Here is a 22,839-nt window from a genome sequence, read left to right as displayed (position 1 = left end):
TGTCGTACAATTGGTACAGAGAGCAAATCGATTTCTATGAGCCGAGAGAGAATTGCTTCAGCAACCACACAATGTTACATCAGACACTTTCAACAAACACCTTCATTACACAGCTGTGAATCCCAGCCTCCTCCTTTTCTCACTGTCCAGAACAATAGTCAAAGGCTGCTAGTCCTTCATGGACATCATACTATAAAACATACATAAGATACGATAGGATATGATGGCAAAAACTTATGGCAAAACCACTGTATATATATAAACCACAGAGTCAACAACAGCCTTACAGTATTTTTGTTTTTAACCTGCCTAAAAAACAGTTAACCCTAGTTGTCCTTATTAATACTAATAAGTAACAGAGTAACTAACAGAGGAAGGTTCACTTCTAAATTGCCTTCTCAGTAGTGTTGGAGTAGTTGCACCTGAAACTTTTCAAAAAGATGTCTTCCAATATAAGATTCGCCCAAGATTAATTTGGCCGCAGTGTGTAAGGTGTCATCTGAGCAGCCATCCATTTCTTGCAGCGTTTTTCCCTGTTACGGGTCGCAGGAGGCTGAAGACCACTGCAGCTTAAATCAGCACACTGTACAATCACTGTACTATTAATTAGCTGTAACAGCTGCACCGTTTGGCTACATCGGTTAAAAGGAGAGAAGCAGGTTTGCAGCCTATTGGACCGTCCTATGATTAAACGACTTTTATTTGGTTATTCTTTTAAACACAAACACTTTTATCACACCTGTATACATATACTCTATATATTTGTACATATATATATTTATACATATAATACAAAAAAAAATCATTCTACAGCACTTACTGCTGCTTGGTCTCACTTGAAACAATTTCAGCTTCAACCTCTGGGGGGCAGCACGAACTAACTTTGAAATGGTGACTAAACATTGAAAGTTCAGAGTTACACATCACTTTCACATCATTGCACAGCTCCACCCTGCGTATTTGCATAGATACAAAAATGGTTACTTCCTGCTCACTGTTGACTACGGTGATATCACCTGTGATGTGGGGACATTGTCTGTGGTCACGGCTCGTTGTGTCCCTAATGTTCCTCACAGTCGTACAGCGATCACAGTTTAGTTCATCACTATCTCTGTGTCAGTATTTGAAAGCCGCTTCTGCGTCACTCTGATACGCACCTCTCGTTTTTAAAGCACATATTCTTCTGATACTTGTTATACACAAGAACATTCCCCTCACTAAGAGCTTCAATAAATGACAAGGTTGTTATGACGACAGTGAGCACAGCACTCAGTGCAAGATTAGGGATCGGTGGAAGCTTTTAGGCTTTTACACACTCCACAGGTTTAATGAAATTTCACTTTCCCCCCCCACAGGTTTAATGAAATTTCACTTTCCCAAAGGAAAAAAAAAGCCTGAGTTTTAAGTCCCATGAAGGTTGCTGCTGAAGGGTCATACATCTCCTCTGGACATTTGGTTTGAAATAAATCCAAAATGTATATTTTTAACTGTAGAAACCCAAAAGAAAATCTGAAATAATACAAAAAAAAAAAAAATACTGATCGATATTTGAATAGCTTGGTTGTTTTATTAAAAAACTGAACTCTATTGAAAAAGTAACAAAAGAGAAAGCAATTTTTAAATGTTAAAGTTGCTCTAGTTTATTTTATTATTGATCTGTATAAACAAATTGTGTCATTGTATATTGATAAACCAGAGCCAAACTGGTAGGACCATAGACGGCTCCAGTGACAATTATATTTTGAAGTTGGTGCCACACAGCCTTTTGCTAAACTTTCAGGGAAACATTGGTTTGTTTTGCAGTTAAATTATTCTGCAGTCGGCCTCAGATGTGCTACATTCTGATGAGTCACCAGATGTAAGGTGGCTGTCAGTATCACAAAAGGCCAGTGCATGCAGCAGCACAGGAATAATTGAGGACCTGGTGCAATGCCAGTGAACTGTTTCCTCCAAGCCAGCATGAGGTCAAACACTGCATCTCCATTTTTTTTGTTTAGTGCCTCTGACTCACTGTAGGATGTTTACCTCTGAGTGGCTGTCACTGTTTTACAGTCATTTTGTAGATGTATAGTTGGTTCTCCAGCTACCTTTACAGATGGTATATTAAAGTGAGGTTTGGTAGAAAACAACCTAAAGAATTTAGTTTTTTATCCCACAGTCAGAGGTGTATTCTTGGTCAATAATCTACCGGGACTCTGCCCCGTACTTGTATTTTCAATCGGTCGGCTGCAGTGCTTGGCAAGTTTTTTTTTTCTTTTCCAAAAACCATTTAATAAACTTGGGGCAGTCAGTAGCCCTGGGGTAAAATGTATTTATGAGCAAAGTCTGGACTCGGGGATCAGGGCATTAAACTGTAATTGTAGTATCCCAGAGAGAGGGAGGCTCTGCAGCATCCAGGTCTACTGTTCACCTAAATTATCTTTAAGTTAAGAGCATTGGAGCACCACGTGTTCACCATTTTCTAAATCTTTTTTTAAAGTTATTGCTTAGATACTGTCTTAACCAATGTGTTTATTTTTTGTTTAACATAAAATATAATCACGTTGTTTCAGGTAAGACAAGTTAACCACGGCTAATTTGTCTCATAACAAGACAGTTTAAACACCCAGAGTTTAAGCATCACATCGACACATCCTGAATCTCAATCTGAATTCTACACCTCTTATTAGTTGTGGTATATTAAAGTGAGGTTTGGTAGAAAACAACCTAAAGAATTTAGGTTTTTTATCCCGCAGTGAGAGGAGTTTTCTTGGTCAATAATCTACCGGGACTCTGCCCCGTACTTGTATTTTCAATCGGTCGGCTGCAGTGCTTGGCAAGTTTTTTTTTTCTTTTCCAAAAACCATTTAATAAACTTGGGGCAGTCAGTAGCCCTGGGGTAAAATGTATTTATGAGCAAAGTCTGGACTCGGGGATCAGGGCATTAAACTGTAATTGTAGTATCCCAGAGAGAGGGAGGCTCTGCAGCATCCAGGTCTACTGTTCACCTAAATTATCTTTAAGTTAAGAGCATTGGAGCACCACGTTGTCACCATTTTCTAAATCTTTTTTTAAAGTTATTGCTTAGATACTGTCTTAACCAATGTGTTTATTTTTTGTTTAACATAAAATATAATCACGTTGTTTCAGGTAAGACAAGTTAACCACGGCTAATTTGTCTCATAACAAGACAGTTTAAACACCCAGAGTTTAAGCATCACATCGACACATCCTCCATTCAGCCACCTGCCAGACTGCATATGCTAAAGTGTACACACTTTGTCACTCCAAAAGGAAAATTATATTGGTTCTGAGCTATAATAATACATTGTTACACTGTGGAAAGTGGTGTACTTTCAAACCCTCAGGTGTTTTCCACACTGTTATTGCCATCATTAAAAATGTTGGACGGGGGTTGCTCTTAAGTGCCAGACCAAAAAAAGCTTCTTGCCACCATGGAAAATGTTGCCTCCCGATACATTAAAAATAGCAGAATGTGTACGTTTTTAAAATCTGCATAGTTGTTTTCCTTCTTTCTCCTGTGCCATTCATTCTTTGGTGACAAACAGCCAGTAACAACAGAGAGAGACTACAGGCTTAATCAAATTTAAAGGGCAAACTGTTATGACCACACTGTGGACTCTGTTGTAGAGTGGAGCTAGAGTCCTTCACACACACATTTGATATACAGTGTGTAACAGTAAACACGTTTATCTGTAGATATAAGGACAAAGTGTGATTTGCAGAATTTTAAAATGCGTAACTTCTCCTGGGTGTAAAGTGACTCACATCTAAAGGATTTTGAATTCAAAGATTCCTGCTTCAAAACTTTTCACTTGTCTACACTATTGGTAATTGTATGGTGCTGGTTCTGTTTTTACGGAAGTAAAATATGTACTATACCCTTTTATGTTTCAGAGAAGGTGCTGATGTGTGGAGGCTGGCCTCTTTACTTTGTAAATAGTATAGGAGAATGAGACCCTGAAGGGCCACCAGGGAGTGTTGTGCTGAGATTCTCGCACCACCGTATCCCCCATCCAGCTGTGAATGCACCTGCAAAGTCAGCACCTGCTCCCAGTTCACTTTCTTCCTTTTCACCTTTATTAAAAGTCTGGTTTACGGAAATGTAGGAAAATGTTCCTCCTTGTTCAAAAGACAAAAACAAGAATATAAATGTTTTAACTAAAATTGCACCGTCCAGGGACTTTCTTTAATTGAAAATATCCCTTGTGTGCTTGCAGAATCTTAGAAGCTTGGTGAATAACTGACTGTTCCACCTCTGGACTGGAAAGTTTCTCTCAAAACCTTCCATCAATATTAAAATAGTGGTTTTTGGACTTTCATAGTGTAGAAAACTGTGTGAAGTAGTTTTTCAGGTTGGATAAGAAATGGCTTTGGACACCTTGTGTTTAGGAGTTTTTTTTTTGGGAGTTTAGTTGATTTTGAACATGAAATGGCTGCATTTACATAAAATATGTACTATACCCTTTTATGTTTTTCTTAGTCTGGTGTCTTAGTCACTCAGGGCCCTGGGTGTCCATAGGTGCACCTCATGCTTCACCTCCTCTGATCTTCTTAGAGACTCCTTTACACCTCATCACAACAGTATGCTAGTTTGCATCAGAGAAGGTGCTGATGTGTGGAGGCTGGCCTCTTTACTTTGTAAATAGTATAGGAGAGTGAGACCCTGAAGGGCCACCAGGGAGTGTTGTGCTGAGATTCTCGCACCACCGTATCCCCCATCCAGCTGTGAATGCACCTGCAAAGTCAAGATCCTTCACACACACATTTGATATACAGTGTGTAACAGTAAACACGTTTATCTGTAGATATAAGGACAAAGTGTGATTTGCAGAATTTTAAAATGCGTAACTTCTCCTGGGTGTAAAGTGACTCACATCTAAAGGATTTTGAATTCAAAGATTCCTGCTTCAAAACTTTTCACTTGTCTACACTATTGGTAATTGTATGGTGCTGGTTCTGTTTTTACGGAAGTAAAATATGTACTATACCCTTTTATGTTTCAGAGAAGGTGCTGATGTGTGGAGGCTGGCCTCTTTACTTTGTAAATAGTATAGGAGAATGAGACCCTGAAGGGCCACCAGGGAGTGTTGTGCTGAGATTCTCGCACCACCGTATCCCCCATCCAGCTGTGAATGCACCTGCAAAGTCAAGAAATGGCTTTGGACAGTTTTTTTTTTTTTTTGGGAGTTTAGTTGATTTTGATGTGTGTGAATGTTCTGCAGTGAAGTTTAGCTTGAACTTTAGCACAGTTTATACCAAGATTATTTTTTTATTCATCAGCCTGAGTGTCTTTGGAAAAAGAGAGAGACCCTTCTTTGACCAGTGTGTAACCATTGGGTATGTGCGTCAGAGAAATCTGAACTTTAGCACAGTTTATACCAAGATAATTTTTTTATTCATCTGCCTGAGTGTCTTTGGAAAAAGAGATGCCCTTCTTTGACCAGTGTGTAACAGCAGAGAAGTAGTTGATTTTTGCTTTATATGATGCCTTAACACTGGTTTCCTTTTAATAGAAACATGTGTTTTATGGATATATTCTGCTTTTGGGTGTTTTTAATTAGTCAGTGTTGCAGAAGAGGTAGCAATGTTGAGCTGAATATCGGCCCTGCTGGCATTTTGGCGAGGCCAGGGCTCTCAACAGATTATGATTTATTTCTTCATTTAATCAGGTTCTTGGCTCCACTGACACATATAGTTCTGCAGCTGGACTGAAAACCAGGATTGGGACTTGACTGGAACAGACGGTATACAAACAGTGAGCCAGTGACATTAAGTATAATTAATTGCTATTAAAACCCTGAAATGGAGGCATAGTGATCGTTAATTGTTGTACTCCCTTGTATCTTATCGTGCTGCACCATTATGGCCTCAGTGGTTGCACAGAATGGCTGAAACGTCATTTCTAGCCACTTACATACCCTGGCCTGATTTATAAAGATGTGTCATATTAAAATGCTAAAATTGGTCTTATTCCTGCCAGGACGTGGCCCCTTTTTTTCCTAGCATCCTCTGCAGACTTCATTACTGAGTGGCAGGCCTGTTTCTGGCAGTGCAAGCCTGAGTCTAACAGCAAACAAGAGCCTTATCCCTGGATGAGGCCAGAGGCAGCACACTGCAGCCCGCAGGCCAGCGAGCATTAGTGCTGTTGCCAGGCAACAGTTTACAGATAGAGTTGAGCTGCTGCGGGGTCCTTCATGGCTGCCCACGCCTCTGCCTGTCTTTCGTCACCGTCACGTCAGAACTGCATCTGCAACTTGTCTGGCCTTGAATTATTGATGGAATTTTTCCAAAGCGTTGTCCTTTTTCTGTATCTGAAACTTCAACTCTCTTTAGCTGATTTTGTAACGCTTATTGTGTTTCCGGTTCAGAACAGAAACAGGTCTTGATCTCACCTCTTTTTGTTTTTCTATTTTTTTGTCTCATCCTGTCTTTTCTGGTCTTAATGTTATTTGGATTCAGACAGGCTAAAATTGCTAACACACAAATGGAAATAAGCCAAGACTAGACATTAACAAGTAGCACAACATTCCCAAGCTTGTTCACAGAATATGTAATGAGTTACAGCGTTCATGAATGACATTCAAAGGTGAAAACAAACTTAGGGAAATGCGGATACAAATGATAGCATGCTGCCTGTGTAAAAGAAGAAAAACCACAAGGTGACAGGCGGACTTGTACAGTCTCATTACTCTACGAGTTTAAGACATTCTCCCTGTTCCCCTTTTTTTGGACTCTTTCAGCCACACTGGTGTGTTAACTTGTTAGTTGGGGCTGTCCGTCTGTGATGGAGCCTTATTTGTTTCCTGAATGTCTAATCTGCCAAGTTCATGCCTTTGGCTGCCCACTGAGAAGGGGCTCCTTGTTCTTGCGTCTGCCCGGCAATTCCATTGAGTGCTGCTGTGCCCGGCCTCTTGTGCACATTAACATACAGCTGTCCCACAGGATGAAGCGAGACAGACACCCATGAGCTTCAGAGGAGCGCTTGGACACTCCCTCTCTTCTCTCGCAGATCCGACTCACAGGCAGCAGCCTCAGCAGATGGGCTGTGGAGATTAAACCACTCGGCACATGGCTGCTATTGTCAACTGCTTTTTGTTAAATTTAAAGGTCATCTATGGGGTCAAAGCTGAATTGATGTGATGAGTACCACCTTCCATATATTAAGTGAGTGGGTGAAGGTTTCTGCTAATGATGGCCTTTCTGCTTGTCAGGGAATATTGACCAATAGGCCACACTGAGAAGGAAGGCGGGAGTCAGAGGGCAGGTTACGAGTTTAAGCACTAAACGTTCTTGTGTTGAGTCCATTATGTACAGGGTTGTGGTTTGTCAGGCTTTATCTTATATTATTACCTTTAATGGTGAAGATCAACCTCCTCTTTCAACACAATAAGATCACTTAACTCCTGTTTAAGTGATTGTGATGATCACTTAAACGGCTTTCGGTCTTTTCTTTGGGACGTTTTGAAGCATTAAGAAAAAATGCAAGCCCCTCAAATGTCCTGTGGAAGAAAATATACAACAACCAACGTGGTGTGTCTTGTGGATGATTTGTGTACCCTTGTAACTTGACCTTGTACTGTTTCACTGCATTCAGTGCTGCTTAATAAAAATCTGGCGTTCAGGTAAACAAGTTCCTGTGACCTTGGATTAGCTGACTGAGTGGTTATAAAAGTATAGTTGTGAGTCACAACCACCCCTGACAGAACTTAAATAATCGAAGAGAAGTTACAATAAAGCCTGACTAGTGTTTGCTGCAGTTTAAACAGAACATGAAGTCTTGGTTTTGAAACTGAATTTGACTTAAATGTAATAAGTTGTGGCAGAAGGAAAACGGAGTGACGAAAATCAATTACACATTTTTTGTAGCCACTCCATTGTATTACAACTGAAGGTGCAAACTCCCCAAAGATAAACCAGTTTATTGATTTTAAGCTCAGTCTAATACAAACCTAAGCTACTGTGAATAAGTCAAATACGTTTTGTCAGTACACATTGGACTGCCTGTTCTTATATGGCTTGATGGCGATAAAGATCTGGTTTATAACTTTGATAGCAGTGTTTGGTTGGGTGGACTCTACTCTCACTACAGTATTTGCTCTCACGTTATGTTTCACTCCTGAAATATAGACTGGCGTTCCGTAAAGTAGACTGAATGGTTTCACAGCAGAAACATTAAAACCCTCTTTGCTTTGTGTGCAGGCGAACGACGGTCTATTTTTGGTCAGGGTCTGTCATCCTCTCCATTTACCACTCTTATACTAGCTGGCGAAAGACAGTGATGGGCCAGTATTACATGTAAACCTGCACTGTATAAAAAATAATAATAATAAAGTGACAGCCAGTGCCGACCATTCTCTCATGGCCAACAGCTGAAGGTCATGTGGTGGACAGATATTGTCATGATAGAACATTTTACGTGACATGACTTATAGCTGACCCTGGTTTTTATCTATTGGCACAGATAAATTAAAGGCACATTCATATTGGAAACTCAACACGGTTTGGACATCAAGGGTGCAAGGGTGTGAGTGCAGTCAAAGAATGAATTTGAAATTTGAAATGAATTTAATCTAAGATCAGAGACACATATCATCCAAGAGTCGTAGGTGACAGGTGTCACTGGTACACACTGCACATGGCAGGGTTTTAACCTTCGTGCCACATTTTTGAGAACTTTTACCAACCTAAATGTAGAGCATCCTATAGTTAAAATCACATTTGTGAAGACAGGTTTCAGAGGCATCTACTCTAGAGAAGCTTTCACCAATGTTATCATTATATCTCTCTATAAGTGTTGGGCTATGTGGGGTTTAATTTCATCAGGTTGCTCAACCCTAAAAAATGAATAATATTGAAATCAGAACACAAAACTTTTTTAACCAAACTTGAAATAATTCTTGTTTAATTTTTTTTTAAACTGAAAAGCAAGCTCTTAATTTGAAACTTTAATTCAGTCCTTAGATGAGTATTGATGAGATGAGTTAGATGAAAAGAAAAGCAGGTTGTTGCTGTAGAAACGTGTAAAGAAATAACTTTACGCCACTATTTGAATTTAGGTACAGTTGCTCTTACAGATTTTTTTTTAATCAATGTTGCAATGCAGCACACATGAGCAATAATCAACAAAACCCACAAACTCCATACGTCAGGAGCCTTTTTCAATGACCCGATGTGCTCTTCCTCCCCTTTCTGTTGACTGCAGGATAGGAAGTAGTAGGAGTGGTGTTGTCTGTCCTCGGTGTGTAGGAGGTCTCTGTGAGCATGTGTCAGGAGCTGTATGAGTTGGAGGCAGGAAGGAGAGGAAACAGCAGCCATTCTGGGTTATATTCCATGATAAATAAGCACTGTGTAACATTTGGGATGCTCTCTCTAACTCTGCACAGTATTTTTCTTTTACTTTTATTTCTAACAAGTTAGTTAGTATCAAAACTGGTCAAATAATCATAGTTATCTCCACCCTAAAGGGAATGTGTTTTTGTCATTCAGACGTAACACATGCACAGCCATTCAACATTTACTCTTGGCAGCAGCGGGGTTCGTCCTCTGTCCTCCATCTGTCTTCATGTTGCCCAGCATGTGACCAAGCTCCTCAGAGGCTCCTTGGTGCCCTACTCTTACCGCCAAACACATTTTCCACCTCGGGGTTCTATGGACATATGGCCACCACATATATCTATATATATTTATATAAGGATCATTACATTAGAAGGATCATTCCAGTTTTTGCCTAAAACCAGTAATTCTTTAGTATAGATATGCTGCTTTTTAAAGTGTGAGGCATGTCTCCACTAGAGGGTGCCAAAGTATTCCAGGGGAGTTACAAAAACGTGACAACATGTAAACTAGCTAACTTGCATGATAAGGATGGATTGATATTTTCCAGCTATAGTGAAAAATGAAAGTGAATTAAAGTTGTATAGATACATTTTGGATTTGGAGTAGGCTATTATTTTGTAATTGTTTGTCATCCAAGTATAAAGGGGATTTTTGATCCTTTTTTGCAACTTGAAGACTCGGATTATAATTACAATGTTAGACTTTGAAAACCCTGGTGTAGATTGATTCTTCATGTTGTTGCTTTGGTACATCCGACTTGTACTTGATCACTTGACATTTAACCTTCTTCAATTTCAAGGTTTTTTTTTTTTTAAATTCAATTATTTGACAAGGAATACACACTCTACTGCACTGAGTAGACTCTACAGTACAACCAGGTATTTTTGTGTTGCGTGTGTGTGTGTGTGGGATGAAACAACATGCTTCCAAGCCATCCAAGGTTCACTGCTCCTCTGCCCTTCCTGAAATGAAACATTTATAACCCTTGACATTTGTCATTTCCTGTAGCTGTTTAAATCGTCGGAGACTCATCTCTCCCAGCATCGCTATAATCCATCTAACGATTCCCACTACACAAGTATACAAGGTCAGGTCTCCCAAATAATAAAATCCATTCTTTTCCTCCCCAATGCTTAAAAAGATCCCTCCCTTTATTAACTGGCTCTTTTTTTTAGCCAAAAAGGCCACTTGATCCTTGGCTCGACCAGGAAGGCACATTATTCTCTGTTAATATGATCCCACACAAGAATACACTACAAGTCATTACCTTACTTAGGACTCTTTCTTTCGTGGTCGTTCTTTTCTAACAAAAATATTCCCTTCCTTCAGGGCATTTGGTTAAATAATGATGCTTTTCTTTAATGCTTAATACTTTAGTGTCTGTTATTTTTTCAGTTACAGATGTGTGCAGTATTAGTATTATCTTATTAGTTATCAGAATGCCTTCAAATATTTATCCAGATTTAACAAATTATTATTGAACTAATGCCTACATTTAAAGGCATTTGATTACATGTTCTTAATGAAATGATAAACATGTAGGTTTTGTTATACTCAACACCTAAAACATGACTAAAATGATTTAACTATTTGTTTTTGGTCCATAATCCAGAGCCATTTAAGTATGAAGTAATGTAGTTAACCACAGTTCTCCTTCGTGATCCCCCTTCTGCTAATCAACAACTCCATATTCAAATACTCATCTCTGCAGGTATTTTCTCTAGTATATTAACATGTACAACAACAATTTCATTTACAAAATAACCAATTTTATGAAGTCCAGTGTCACTGTATCATCATATCATGTTGTAATTACTTAACTTCACTAAACCCATGTCCATTCTACAAACTGAAGTACTCTTACAATGCTTCACTCTCTCTCTCTAACTCCCCACCACCACCACCCTCAACAAATGTCCAAACCATAGATTTATAATCTTCCTACTTTCTGATCTCTCCAAAAATAAAGCCATTATGTGATTCTGTCTCTCGGTGTCATCAGACACACTTGATATCAGTCAAGTTAAGCTCTACAAAGGGTTGCCATCATTCACCCTGCTGGTGGTCCTCCACAGATAATACTCCCAATCAGACACTTAAGAAGAGAGCCCTGCCTTTCAAAGCTTGGCCCATAGACACATCTAAACAAGATCAAATGTGCCCTTCACTTTCTGGAAATTGGATTGTGTATCAACATGGAAGTCACGTTTTCTCAATTGCTGTTTTTTTTTTTTCTTGCCACCACAGTGGTGTGTTTTTCTCTTTGGTAGGCTTTTTAAATATAGGGTTGATCAAATAACAGCTTTGATTTCTGTAGCTTTAGCTCAATAAATGATGTTGCTACTGGTTCATGTTACTAAGCTAACGCTAATCAGTGATCTTTTTTTTGATCAGCTTTTAGCAAATGAGAACATAAATTGAGTGATTATAATGTGAATATCACCTGTGATTGGAATTATATATTTTAGTCTGTGACAGTAACCACAGGTTGACTGGAACGAGTTTTCAAAACAAATATGGAAATGTTGGGTTTTGCTACACACGTAGTCAACGATGGTTTGTGAATTTAAGGGATACAAAAAACTTAATTGATGATTACACTTATTTAAAACTCTAGGTGTCTCCAAAGTCAACTGAAATCATAGTGATTATAAATACTCCAATTATTTCTCCTTAGGCTTTAACAAAACCCAGTTCTCACATGGATACTCACAGAAATACCAAAGGTGGTGCACAAGCTTCTGTAGTAAATACAGGTCGAGGCACATGACCAGATCCACAGACTGTCATGATGTCCCCTCTTGTGTTTTCCAGAACCTTCCCAAGCATATTCAGGGATTCAAAGATGGCAGGAAAAACACTCAGCAGAAACAAATTAGCTCCCACTGCTTCATCTGGGATGCAGAGTGGTAATTCTGCATGATTAAAGAGGTTTATTCATTTCTGTGTGAATGTTCGTGGTAATCTTGGCCAAGTTTTGTCTGGCTCATCTCACACAAACACACACACGCGCAAGCGCGTACGTATTTTCTCATAACTCTGTTTCTGCTTTTGAATGGTATGATCCCTCAGGCAGCATCCAAATGTAAAAGCAGATAGATCTGTCATGTGGAAAATACATGTTTTTAGAAAAAAAGCCTCCTCTCCCTTTAGTAAACAAACGGATTATAGTCAAGCTGTGTATTATGAACTGAAGTAGATGAGTGGCCAAACTCAGTCATACAAAAGCATTAAGAATAAACACGTGAAAGAATTGTTACCTCTGTATTTGTTCAAGATCTCAGAAATATGTGCAATAGACTGTTCTTTTTTTCACCATTGAGTTTTTATCACAGGTTCAGATTATAATCATCTTCATCCACGTCCAATTTGTAGATTAAGCAAAGAGACCATTTTTATCCAGAGCAAGACATGTTAAGTTATCTCTTGACATTTTTTCCCTGTTTTATACTCCTTGGAAACGCCGTGTTTGCCTGAGAATTCCGTTGATAAAATATTGCCAGTAATCGCCAACGTTGACCTTTTTTCATCCATTTATTTTCCTTGAACCCTATTAGTGTCAGCAACACCCTTGCTCTCTACTTTAATTTTTTTTTTTTTTTTTGGCAGGACCTCTTCAAATTCAAATGTCTCAGTCGCGTGGGTGGCTCGCGGATATGTAAATCCAACTCCGTGCAGATGTTTTGGCCATTCTCCTCTGCATAATGCCATGATCCATTCTTTCCTTATTTATCAAATCCCTCCCCCCTCACCCCCGATTTGTTGCATCAATTCTCCCTGGAATGGTGTTCACGCTTCACCATGTCTCAGATATCTATTAAAAAGGAGACCCCCAAGTCCTTCTCCCCTGGGGTTGGACAATTGCACAATGACATAGTCCCATTTAGCGATGCATGACTGCCCAGGAAATATTTGCCTCCTTCAAGTTCAGCCCGACACAATAAACGTTTGCTCAAGAAAGCTCTCTTACACCCCCGCCCTGTTTAGTGTAGACTCCTCTCCCCCGACATCTGCTGATTCGGGAGTCTTGAGACCTCCATATAATATAAAATCCCTTTGTATTAAGTCATTTTAGAATAAAGGGGTATTAATGAATATAACCACTTTTGGAAGATTATGCCAAAGTAAAACACAAAATTTTGCTTCATAGAAGTGATGGTTTTTTTTGTTGCATAACACGTCTCTTTCCCACCATTTATTGACCTTGCTCGGTTATTTGCACTTTTAGACTTTGTACTTACTTCATTGTTACAAAATAGTTTTAACTTCTGTTTTTCTTTTTGTGTTCTTCATCATTGTAAAAAAATCATCTCTTTCTTTTGAATGTCTCTCTTTCTTGCCTGTTGGTTCTACAGGCGAATGAGACCCAATTTGCATTTTGCTACAAGTATTATGGCCGTGGCTACATTACGCCATTGATTTAAGTTGTGCATTCTTGCATCTGCCCAGCAGAATTTTAAGTTTTGATAAGCTGGTGGTCTGTATCCAAGGATGCCGGGGTGGTGGTGGTGGTAATAATGCTTTACTAACCGGCAGAGCAGAGCAACAAAGGAGGTTGTAGCCTATTCAAAAGGCCACGGTGCAAACCCTTCTCACATGCCAAGCATTCCAATGATCTATGCAAAGGTTGGGCCGTCAGAGATCCTTTCTCATGAGGGCCACCTTAAATACACACACACACACACACACACACACACACACACACTGACTAACAACCTGAAATGGGCTGTTCATCCACTGGCTTTAGTGCTGCTCTCTGGGCATTTATCTTGTAAGAGAGTGTGACTAAATCGTAGGGATTAACCACCTGTTCTGTCCTCATACATGGCCATTTATTTTTTCCCACCATATTTTTTTGGACATAATGCTCCATCTACTGCATGCATTTCAGTTAACCTTTGTTCTGTAAACACTTCGCTTCTTGTTCAGAACTTGATACCATATAGTACCATATTGGAAACCATTGCTATTTTTCTGTAGCTGGTTAAAACTTTAATGCACAAAGTCCACACTGTTAAAAAAACTTTTTTTTGTTGCATTGATGTATAGCCTCAAACATTTCCTCTGCTTATCATCCAAGTTCATCCCATGTCCCACCACAATCTCCAGACCTACTAACATGTATTTTCCGGGGTCTGGGGAAACCTGTTATTGTTGAATTAAAAGGTTCAGTGTTTTGTCGTAACAACAGTTGTGGAGCCATCCTCGACTGTGTCTGTGGTGCTGTCACCGGGGCAGTTGCAGTCAGTTATTGCCTCCCACAGTGAACTGCAAACATTGGCCTGATCCTTGTGTTTGCAAATGAGCAGGTGCAGTAGATGTGGGTTTATTCATGGTGTTTGCTGTTTAATAAGGAGTATTATGGTGTGTTGGTGACTATGCAGTACTTAAGTACACTGTGTGTGTATAGTGAATGCAGTAGTGTACGATAGTGAATTCTACAGTGCAACTCGCTTGTTTTCACCCGTTATTGACAAGATCGCTCTTCACAAATAGGAGTCAAATGCAGACTGGGTCGGACTTATTCAATTTCCTGATAGTGACACGATTCTCAAATCTCCACATGCATTTGCTACGACTCAGGTTTGGACAGAAGTCGACCCTAAAACCAATAACATTGAAATCTGATTAAAAAAAAAATCAGTACTCATTTCAGTAGCTGGAATGACAAACCAAACTGAGATGGTGCTGCTGCTACAATGTTGTGTAAATGAAATACGGCCTGCTGTTTAGTACTAGTACATAATGCGCAATGAACTTTAACAACTTGCTTTATTTTTCAAAATTGCTTTGCAATTTGTCCATTTTAGGATTTTGTTTCAAAGGAATGATAAGTGGAATTCTCTTTCTGGGTCAAGATTAGCATGTTTGAGGGCGCTAAAATGTTTTTTTGTTAAACTATAGCCGTCGGATGTAAAGTGGTGTTTTTACCAGGTGGGAATTTAAGTTGCTGTCAATGTGAGCAGCTGTTATAAAGGTGGGACTAGGGGAAAAAGGGTAAATGCTACAATTGGCTGTGGTAAAAACATCTGCATGAACAGACCCACGAGGGTTGGTAGGATGGTAGATAAAATATGCTTGTCACTCACACATTTTTGTTACAATTTTTATTAGTTGTTGAAAAAAATACATTTATACATACTATACTTAGTGAATACCTTTTTTCCTCTTATTAAATGTACAGTACACAGAGAATCTTTGACAAGTACACTCGCTATATATCTTTTAAAAGTGATGAGCTTGGTCATTTTGGTATCTCATAGGAATTACATGGTGCTGTTGTCATCAGGGAGCCTCTGGGCCTCTGAGCCTTTTTTTTTTTGCCTATAATGGATGGTGGGTGGAAATTATTTCCTCCCTGCTATGTGCCAGTGAAACAACTAGAGGGATAATCTTCTTTTAACGCTCAAAGAAATACTGCGAAAGCAAGATGAGCATGTTTGTCTACACAGTCAGCTATGAATAATAAATCTCATCAAGTGTTGTATCGTGGAATTCACTTTAAACCTAATGTTTTAGGAGGTTTCCTGAGTTTAACACCTAGCTATAATTTTAATGGTTTGTCATGCTGTTAATGGAGGTGTAGGGCGGCAAACACAGTGGAGCTCTGCACTATTTTTAGCTGGCGAGCTATGTCATCACTACTAGCTGCTGGTGATTGCCTGCTGGCTCACACCTGTCTGTCTTACAATGCGTTTTCTAATATATGTCTTATTAAACATACAGTAGTTTCCTAAATTAGCAGAAGAACCAATCAGGATGGGCATGCTTATCTGATGGAAACCGGGAAATACAATTGCATTTATAGCACCACCTGCAGGGGAGAAGGGGGATCCACATGTCCATAATCTGAATATTCGGAAAATACAGGACTTTTTTTTAAAAAGAAAATAACAATAGTTATCCAACGTCGTTGAGTACACCACTAAAATAAAAATAAAAAAATGTGCAAGTGTAGGTGAGATGTGGACTACATATTACATGTAGAGGTGGAGTGCTCCACAGTGCAGATGGTGTTTCAGGTTTTCTTTTAAATTCTTTTATTTTTTTTTAATCGGATGGACAAGGGCGTTCCCTCCTCCACGGTCTGTGCGCTGCCTCGGCTGCTGCACACACTCTGTCCTCCGCTGACAGAGACTGCGCTGCGCACCGTGTTGATGGTCGGACTGCACCATTCTCCGGCTCTCCACCAGGGAGGCTGTAACTGGATCCTGTGTGGAGGAGCCGTGGTGCAGCCTGTGAAGAGGAAGAGGGCACTGCTCTGCGCTCTGACGCTCTCTCCCCCTGCACTACTCCTCCCCCTTTCTCCTAAGTGTCACCCTCTCTCTCTCGCTCTCTCTCTCTGTCTCTCCCTTCCTTCGTCTGCTTCACTCCCTGCTCGGTGAAGCTGTTGGGCGGCTCACAGACCTTCCCGGATCGTCGCATCGCATTGTTCACCCACCTTTATTTAAGTCTGCGTGTCGCGGCGGAGCTTTCCTCGTAACCTCTACCCTACCACCTATTTATCCCCACATCTCCTTGGCGTCATGTCTTTGCCGGGTGATCCTAGTCAACGCACACCGGTGCGGTGAGCATGTTCTCAGCAGATCTACCTGCGAGTCCACTGCCTCCACTCGGCCACAGTTCCACACGTCCGCACTTCATTCGCTGTCACTGAAGAGGAAAGGAGAGGGGGGAACACACAGGATTACAGGATGGGGTTCTACGGCACTTTGAAGATGATTTTCTACAAAGTGAGTAGTTCTATTTCTGCCTGCATGAAGCGCTGCTGTCACATCCTGGTTTCATGTGTGAGTGTGTGTGTGTCGCCCTCCCTATCGTTGACGCGCCTTCTCTCGGCAGATCGTGTTCGTCCACTGCGGAGATGAACAGCAGCGTAGCAAAAAAAAAAAAAAAACCCCGAGAGACGCTGCTTTAATCGCCCGGCCCTCTGTGTTATGTTTGCGCTGCAGGATGTTTTTTTTTTTTTTTTTTTTTCATCCCCCTCTTGTAGTAACTTCAGTCACGTACAGCAGCTCCACTGCTGTGATTCAGGCTAGAATCGCTGCATTTCTAAATGGGTTAGGACTGTGTCTTAAATTCTACGGTGGCTGGGTGGAAACACGTCCGTAATTTTGCGTTAGTACACGGCTGAATCCGCCTCAGTGGACGACATCTGATCATGATCCAATTTTGCCTCGGATGCTCTCCCTGCACCTGAGCATCAGTCGTGGTCCTGCCTTTAATTTAACCTACAAACACCAGCCTCCAGCCTGAACCACATAGACATGTCAAAAATAGCCCTTATCTATGTTTCAGTCCGTTCCTAAATGTATGCAAGACATAAAAACGCATCAGTGCTCGGCAGTAAAAACAGCCGGTCCTCCCCCTGCAGTCCTCTCCCGATTGCAGGCTTGTTATGGTTGTACATTATGCAGCAGTGCTTATCTTGCACTGACCAAAGTGACTGCATGACATGCATGCGTGTGATCAGTGTACGCCGGCGCCTGTTGCAGTAGCCCATTTTTCTGACCATCTTGCCCACCCGCCTTTGGCTCCAAGTACAGATAATAGGTCACTGTGTCAGACCGAATGAGGTAAAATATCCTTAAGGATGCTGGGGCTTCCATGCAGAACGGCAGCCGTGCAATGATACTGCCATGTTTGGAAATGCGGAGCACAAACGTGCAGCATTGGTGGAGAAAATCATTATGCAGGGTGGGTGAGCGAAACGAATTTCTTAATTGTTTACAATCCTAGTCGGAAAACCCCCTTTCCTGTGGTTTTTTTTATATATATATTTGTAGATATGTGCACCCCAGTCACGAATCCTTATTCTGTTAATTATACTCATTAGTCGAAATTGTCATTCCGAATAAAATTTAAAGGTTACTTTTCTCTGTTTATTTTCCATCAAACTCCTGACCCTCCTGATACCGTTTCAGTCAAAGGTCTTTGCATTTGTTCGTGCAGTGATTTCAGTCTTGAATTACATGAATCTTGTAAATCGGTCAGCTTTTCCCGAATGTCGGTGGATGTGATGCAGGTGTCTCAGCATCTCCGACACTGACAGTTGAAAGTGAAGAAACTCGTTTGTGTCTGCTTCAAACAGTGTTTGAAAAATGAGGGGAATGTCTTCCCAGTGACTGATGCCGCGGGGTTTAGCCTTCATTGAAATGAACCAACATATTATGAAAGAGTGATTGCTGTCTTTAAAACATCATTAAGTCCCTGTGTATCCATCTGCCCTGCTCTTGACTAGATCAGGGAAGGGACAGAAGAAGTACTGAGCACTGATTAGTGACTACCAAACACTGCGCTCCCTGGTTACCTTTCCCAGGCTGGAACACAAGAACAAGCTGCTTATATGCAGCACTGTTTTTTTTCTTCCCATGCCGGCATTTAGTCTGAGGTTTTATTCTTCTTACGTGTACACACACACACACATATACACACACACATAAAGCCATTGAGCACTCCCCTTTTCTCCTTTAGTATCACTCTAAAACACACACACACACCACACAAAACATATCCACACACACACCTTATGCATGCATACACACACACCCGGGCGCTCCTTGGCTACTGAACTGCCATTGCAGTGAGATCACTGCTTTAAGAACAAGGCAGTTGGGTTCAAGTACCGGATCTTAACAGGCAGGAATATCTTGTAACCACCCCCTTCTACCACCCCCCCACACCCTCCCGCTCCCCCTTTGTGTTAATTCACAATGAAACTGTTGCCGGATATGTCCAATCTAGACACCTGGCACAAAGGCTGCAGACTGACATAGCTGTTGAATAGATTTATTCATGTGGTTTCTGCCCAGTACCCTTTTCTATATATCATTCCTGCCAGCTGTCCGTGGCTCCTCCTTCAAATGTTTCTGCTTTGCGTTTTTTTTTTTCATCTTCATCTTCTTCTTTGAGCTGACATGTGAAGAAATGTTCACACGTTATTAGTCAGTCCAGTCTCGTGTCCAGAGGGCACTTAACCTGCTGTACATGTTGGTGTTTGCTAGTCTTGTGCACGTACCTCTGCAACTCGGCCTGGCCCTGTGTCAGTGCCTCTGGCGCACTCACTCTAATCTGGGATCTCCTGTCCAGATCTAATTTATGGGTAGTGTTAATGATACTCTGCTCACCGATGAGAATGTTGGACATTCTCCTATAATTTTGCTCCAGTCCATGGAATGGCGTTTCCAAAAGTGAGGGGACTCGTCAATGGGACTGAAATCACACAGAGAACAAACAAACACACACACACACAGTTACAAAATTATAGTGAAGAAAGATCACGTCTTGAAGAGGGAGGTTTTTTAACCACCATATTTTCAGAATTTGAAAAGTATGAAGTTAAACACCAGCCTACACTCCAGACTGTACTGTTTTTCGCAGCCACTCCTCGCTGACAGAAGTGCACCATATGAGCACTGTTAGCCTTAAGACAAAAGTATCTCATTTGAATGCAGTGTAGTGTTTCTGCCATAGCTGGAGGACCAGTAGAAATATTCTTTTTCATGCAGCACAGGTTGCATCTGGCAGCACAAAAAGGCTGTAGTGAAACCGTCCACACACTGCTGCCAAACGACTTTTCATCCTCAGTTAAACTGCTAAAGCATAAATAACACCGGCAAAACAATTACGAAATATAGACAAAAGAGCTCTTTACTCTGAAGGAATCAATCTCCCACGTGCACAGTGACGCGTTTGGCCTGTCAGAAGGTACGCTGAGGAGTGCAGTTGATTATTTATACTACATTGTGGCTTCGCACTTAATCCCCCCAAAAAACCCTGTTTTTGTCACTTTGTCGAATCAGCAGCTTTCACTTGAGGCTGAAGCTGTGGAGCCGTGATTAAATCCGGGTAAGCCGTTGACTTGAACATGACATACATTAAATTAATGGAAGTAAAATTCCCGACTGGCATATTGTATATATGAGTTCGGCTGACTTGAACATTTCAAATCAGTATTTGTTTCTACAGTTGCTCTGTTTATTCATGAGGGACCAGCAATAAGATGGTGATCACTTGCATGTGTGGTGAGGAGCGTTGCCAGAGAGAGTGGCATGCATGGGATGTTAAAAAAAAATTGGCTTGCCCAGGCCTTTACACAGACTTCTTTGTTTGTGCAGTAGAGTAGGTGGTAAAAGAAGGACTGGGTAGTGTGTGTGTGTGTGTGTGTGTGTTCATGCAGGTGATAGAGAATGATAGAGTAATGACTCGCTCTGTTGTTTTTTCCACTGCTATTAGTACTGTATGTCTTAAGGTCATGTGACAAAGAATGCACCTTGTGCTCTCCCAGAATGGGATTGTATGTACTGGAACGCACCGTTCCTGTTGGGTTCTGGGTGTGAACACGTGAACACGAGATATTATGACATGTCTGTTTGCCCAAGGGTCGCTGTTCCCTTTTCCATCTGCCTCCAACGCTCAGCAGCGTTGAACCTGCACCTTCATGTAATCCTCCCGTCTTTCTCCGTGAAAGATTTTAATCTTCTCAAACCTGTTTTGTCAAAGTACGTGTCAGTAGGTTGGAACTCAGGCGTGTGCATTAAAGATTCATTTTTAATTTGCATAAAGGCTGTAGTGAGTCCACGCTGTTTCTGTTTTATGTGCTGAATGTCAGATAATGAAAGTCTGTAACTTGAAATTTTCTCTTGAAATTCCATGACCTGGGGTTTCCTTCTTTTGCTCTCACACCTAAACAATATGTAACATTACATTTGTGTCCTGTATCGCTGAAGAACAGATACCAGAATAATTCAACACAATCTCCTTCTCTGTCTTTTAATTAATTCTTATGTTTTCCTTTTTTTTGTATTTTTCTAGATGAAAAGAAAGTTGGACCATGGCCCTGAGGTCCGATCTTTCCCTTCAGGGAAAAAGCCCTGCAAAGGCCCGGATTATCCAAGGTAAAAAAGAAAAGAAAAAACAAACAAAAAAAATTTTTAATTGATGACCTTGACAACTGACAAACTTAATGAAAAAGGAAGATACTGTGTGTTTTATGCAGTACTGTTCCCCGTTGTACTGTGTCTCCAACCTCCAGTCCCGCGGTCCCCTGTGTTTCTTCATCCCTGAATATTTAATGCACATATTCACATGTAGCCACATTAAAATTCATACTCAACACAGCCACTTAACAGTAAATGCCATGTAACTGGTTCCATCTCAGCTTCCTCTCCCATTAAAAATGAATCAGTAATGAAATAGACCCCTAGTTCCCATTTTGCTCTCAGCAAGCACAACTTGAAGGATGGAGGCAGACCACTGGCCGCTGTCTCCCGCTGCCTGTACATCACAGTGATGGGTTTTAAAGGTTCTGTGCTGCTCCCCTCACATGAGTTATGACTGTAGAAGAATCTGCACCTGAACAGAAATGTGTGGTTTTTAAACACTTTTGACAGAGTCAGAAAAATTCACTAAGTGGGAGATTTATAATGTGCACTAGACTGAGACGGAATCACTTGGGTTATAATGAAAAAAATATATTAAAAGAGGCGTAAATTCAACCTTTATAGCCTTTACTTGTGATGGTGTTGAATTGTAATGATTTTTTATTATTTAATTTGTGCAGGGGAGGAGAACAACACCTGTCTGAGGGATATGCTTTTTTATTGTTTTGATGCCTAACACTTAAAAAAAAAAGAAAATCAGACATTTACGACTCTTTTTCTCTCACTAGTCACGTATATGTGTAAGTGAGTTATTACATTTTTAACAATCTAATATATGGAAGCCAATTACATCATCATCTGTTGGGCCTTCAGACAAATTGAAAATGATTATTTTTTTCCTCGATATAACAATAACAGAACGGTTTATTTTGTTTATAGAACTGGTTTTTATATTCAGGGAATCAGCCACAGTCAGTCTTTATAGGTTACTGCTTGATATGATAGTATCGTTATTATTACAACATAATTATTGTGTTGTTATATTTTTTTGTTTATTTATTTATTTATTTCAAATTTCAGCCCAACAGGGATTGTCCCATGTCCAGCCACACCCACCACATTCGGCCACATCAGAACAGCCAATGGTCAGGGGCAACAAAGAAGGCGCATCACCTCAATCCAGCCACCTACGGGTCTCCAGGAATGGCTCCGAACATTTCAGGTGAGCTCGTGGGAAGTCTCATTCTTCCTCCACATTCATCCGTTGAACAACGGACGACCTTTGAGCAAAAGCTGGTCTAAAAGCAGATGATGTGTCCAATCTGTGGACCCAGCACATTACCATAGGCACTGTAGCGTGGAATTGAAATTAGCCGTACCCGTTCAGACTAAAAACAGTGATAGGATCACATGGGTCTACTGTAGACGTACAGTATTGTATCAGAAGCTGAGCAGATGTTTTACCACGGGGGATTTTAGGCTGTTGTTGCTCTGTCGTTTGTCATTACTGAGCCGTCCTAAGACATGACTGCAGATTCTTGTTCTGCCATAATTATTCTGATGAGGGAAAAAAAGGATAAAAACTTCCTTTGGTTAAAGTCATTTTCAACAATGTCAG

The 22,839-nt window shown here is 40.6% G+C and overlaps 1 protein-coding gene and 1 long non-coding RNA gene across 3 annotated transcripts in view; both read left to right on the top strand.

Moving 5' to 3' along the window:
* fbxw7 (F-box and WD repeat domain containing 7) overlaps nucleotides 1-22,839 on the top strand; it is a 74,737-nt gene that overhangs the window by 32,968 nt on the left and 18,930 nt on the right. Inside the window, exons 1-3 of one of the 2 annotated variants that reach the window (XM_008316835.3) lie at nucleotides 11,651-17,072; nucleotides 21,154-21,236; nucleotides 22,302-22,443. In XM_008316835.3, the coding sequence (XP_008315057.1) occupies nucleotides 17,034-17,072; nucleotides 21,154-21,236; nucleotides 22,302-22,443 (264 nt within the window). In that variant the 5' untranslated portion in view covers nucleotides 11,651-17,033. Of the gene's footprint in view, nucleotides 1-11,650; nucleotides 17,073-21,153; nucleotides 21,237-22,301; nucleotides 22,444-22,839 lie in introns of those variants that run through there. The other variant, XM_017035331.2, reaches the window with a different exon arrangement.
* On the top strand, nucleotides 7-1,535 carry LOC112487534 (uncharacterized). The gene is made up of 2 exons (XR_003050696.1): nucleotides 7-1,323; nucleotides 1,356-1,535. It is a non-coding gene; the product is annotated as an uncharacterized LOC112487534 (long non-coding RNA).

The sequence above is a fragment of the Cynoglossus semilaevis genome, chromosome 9 (genome assembly GCF_000523025.1).
Source record: "Cynoglossus semilaevis isolate Cse_v1.0 chromosome 9, Cse_v1.0, whole genome shotgun sequence".
Lineage (NCBI taxonomy): Eukaryota > Metazoa > Chordata > Actinopteri > Pleuronectiformes > Cynoglossidae > Cynoglossus > Cynoglossus semilaevis.
The sequence above is the reverse complement of the archived record's forward strand: the minus strand, read 5'-3'. Positions and strand labels throughout refer to the sequence as shown.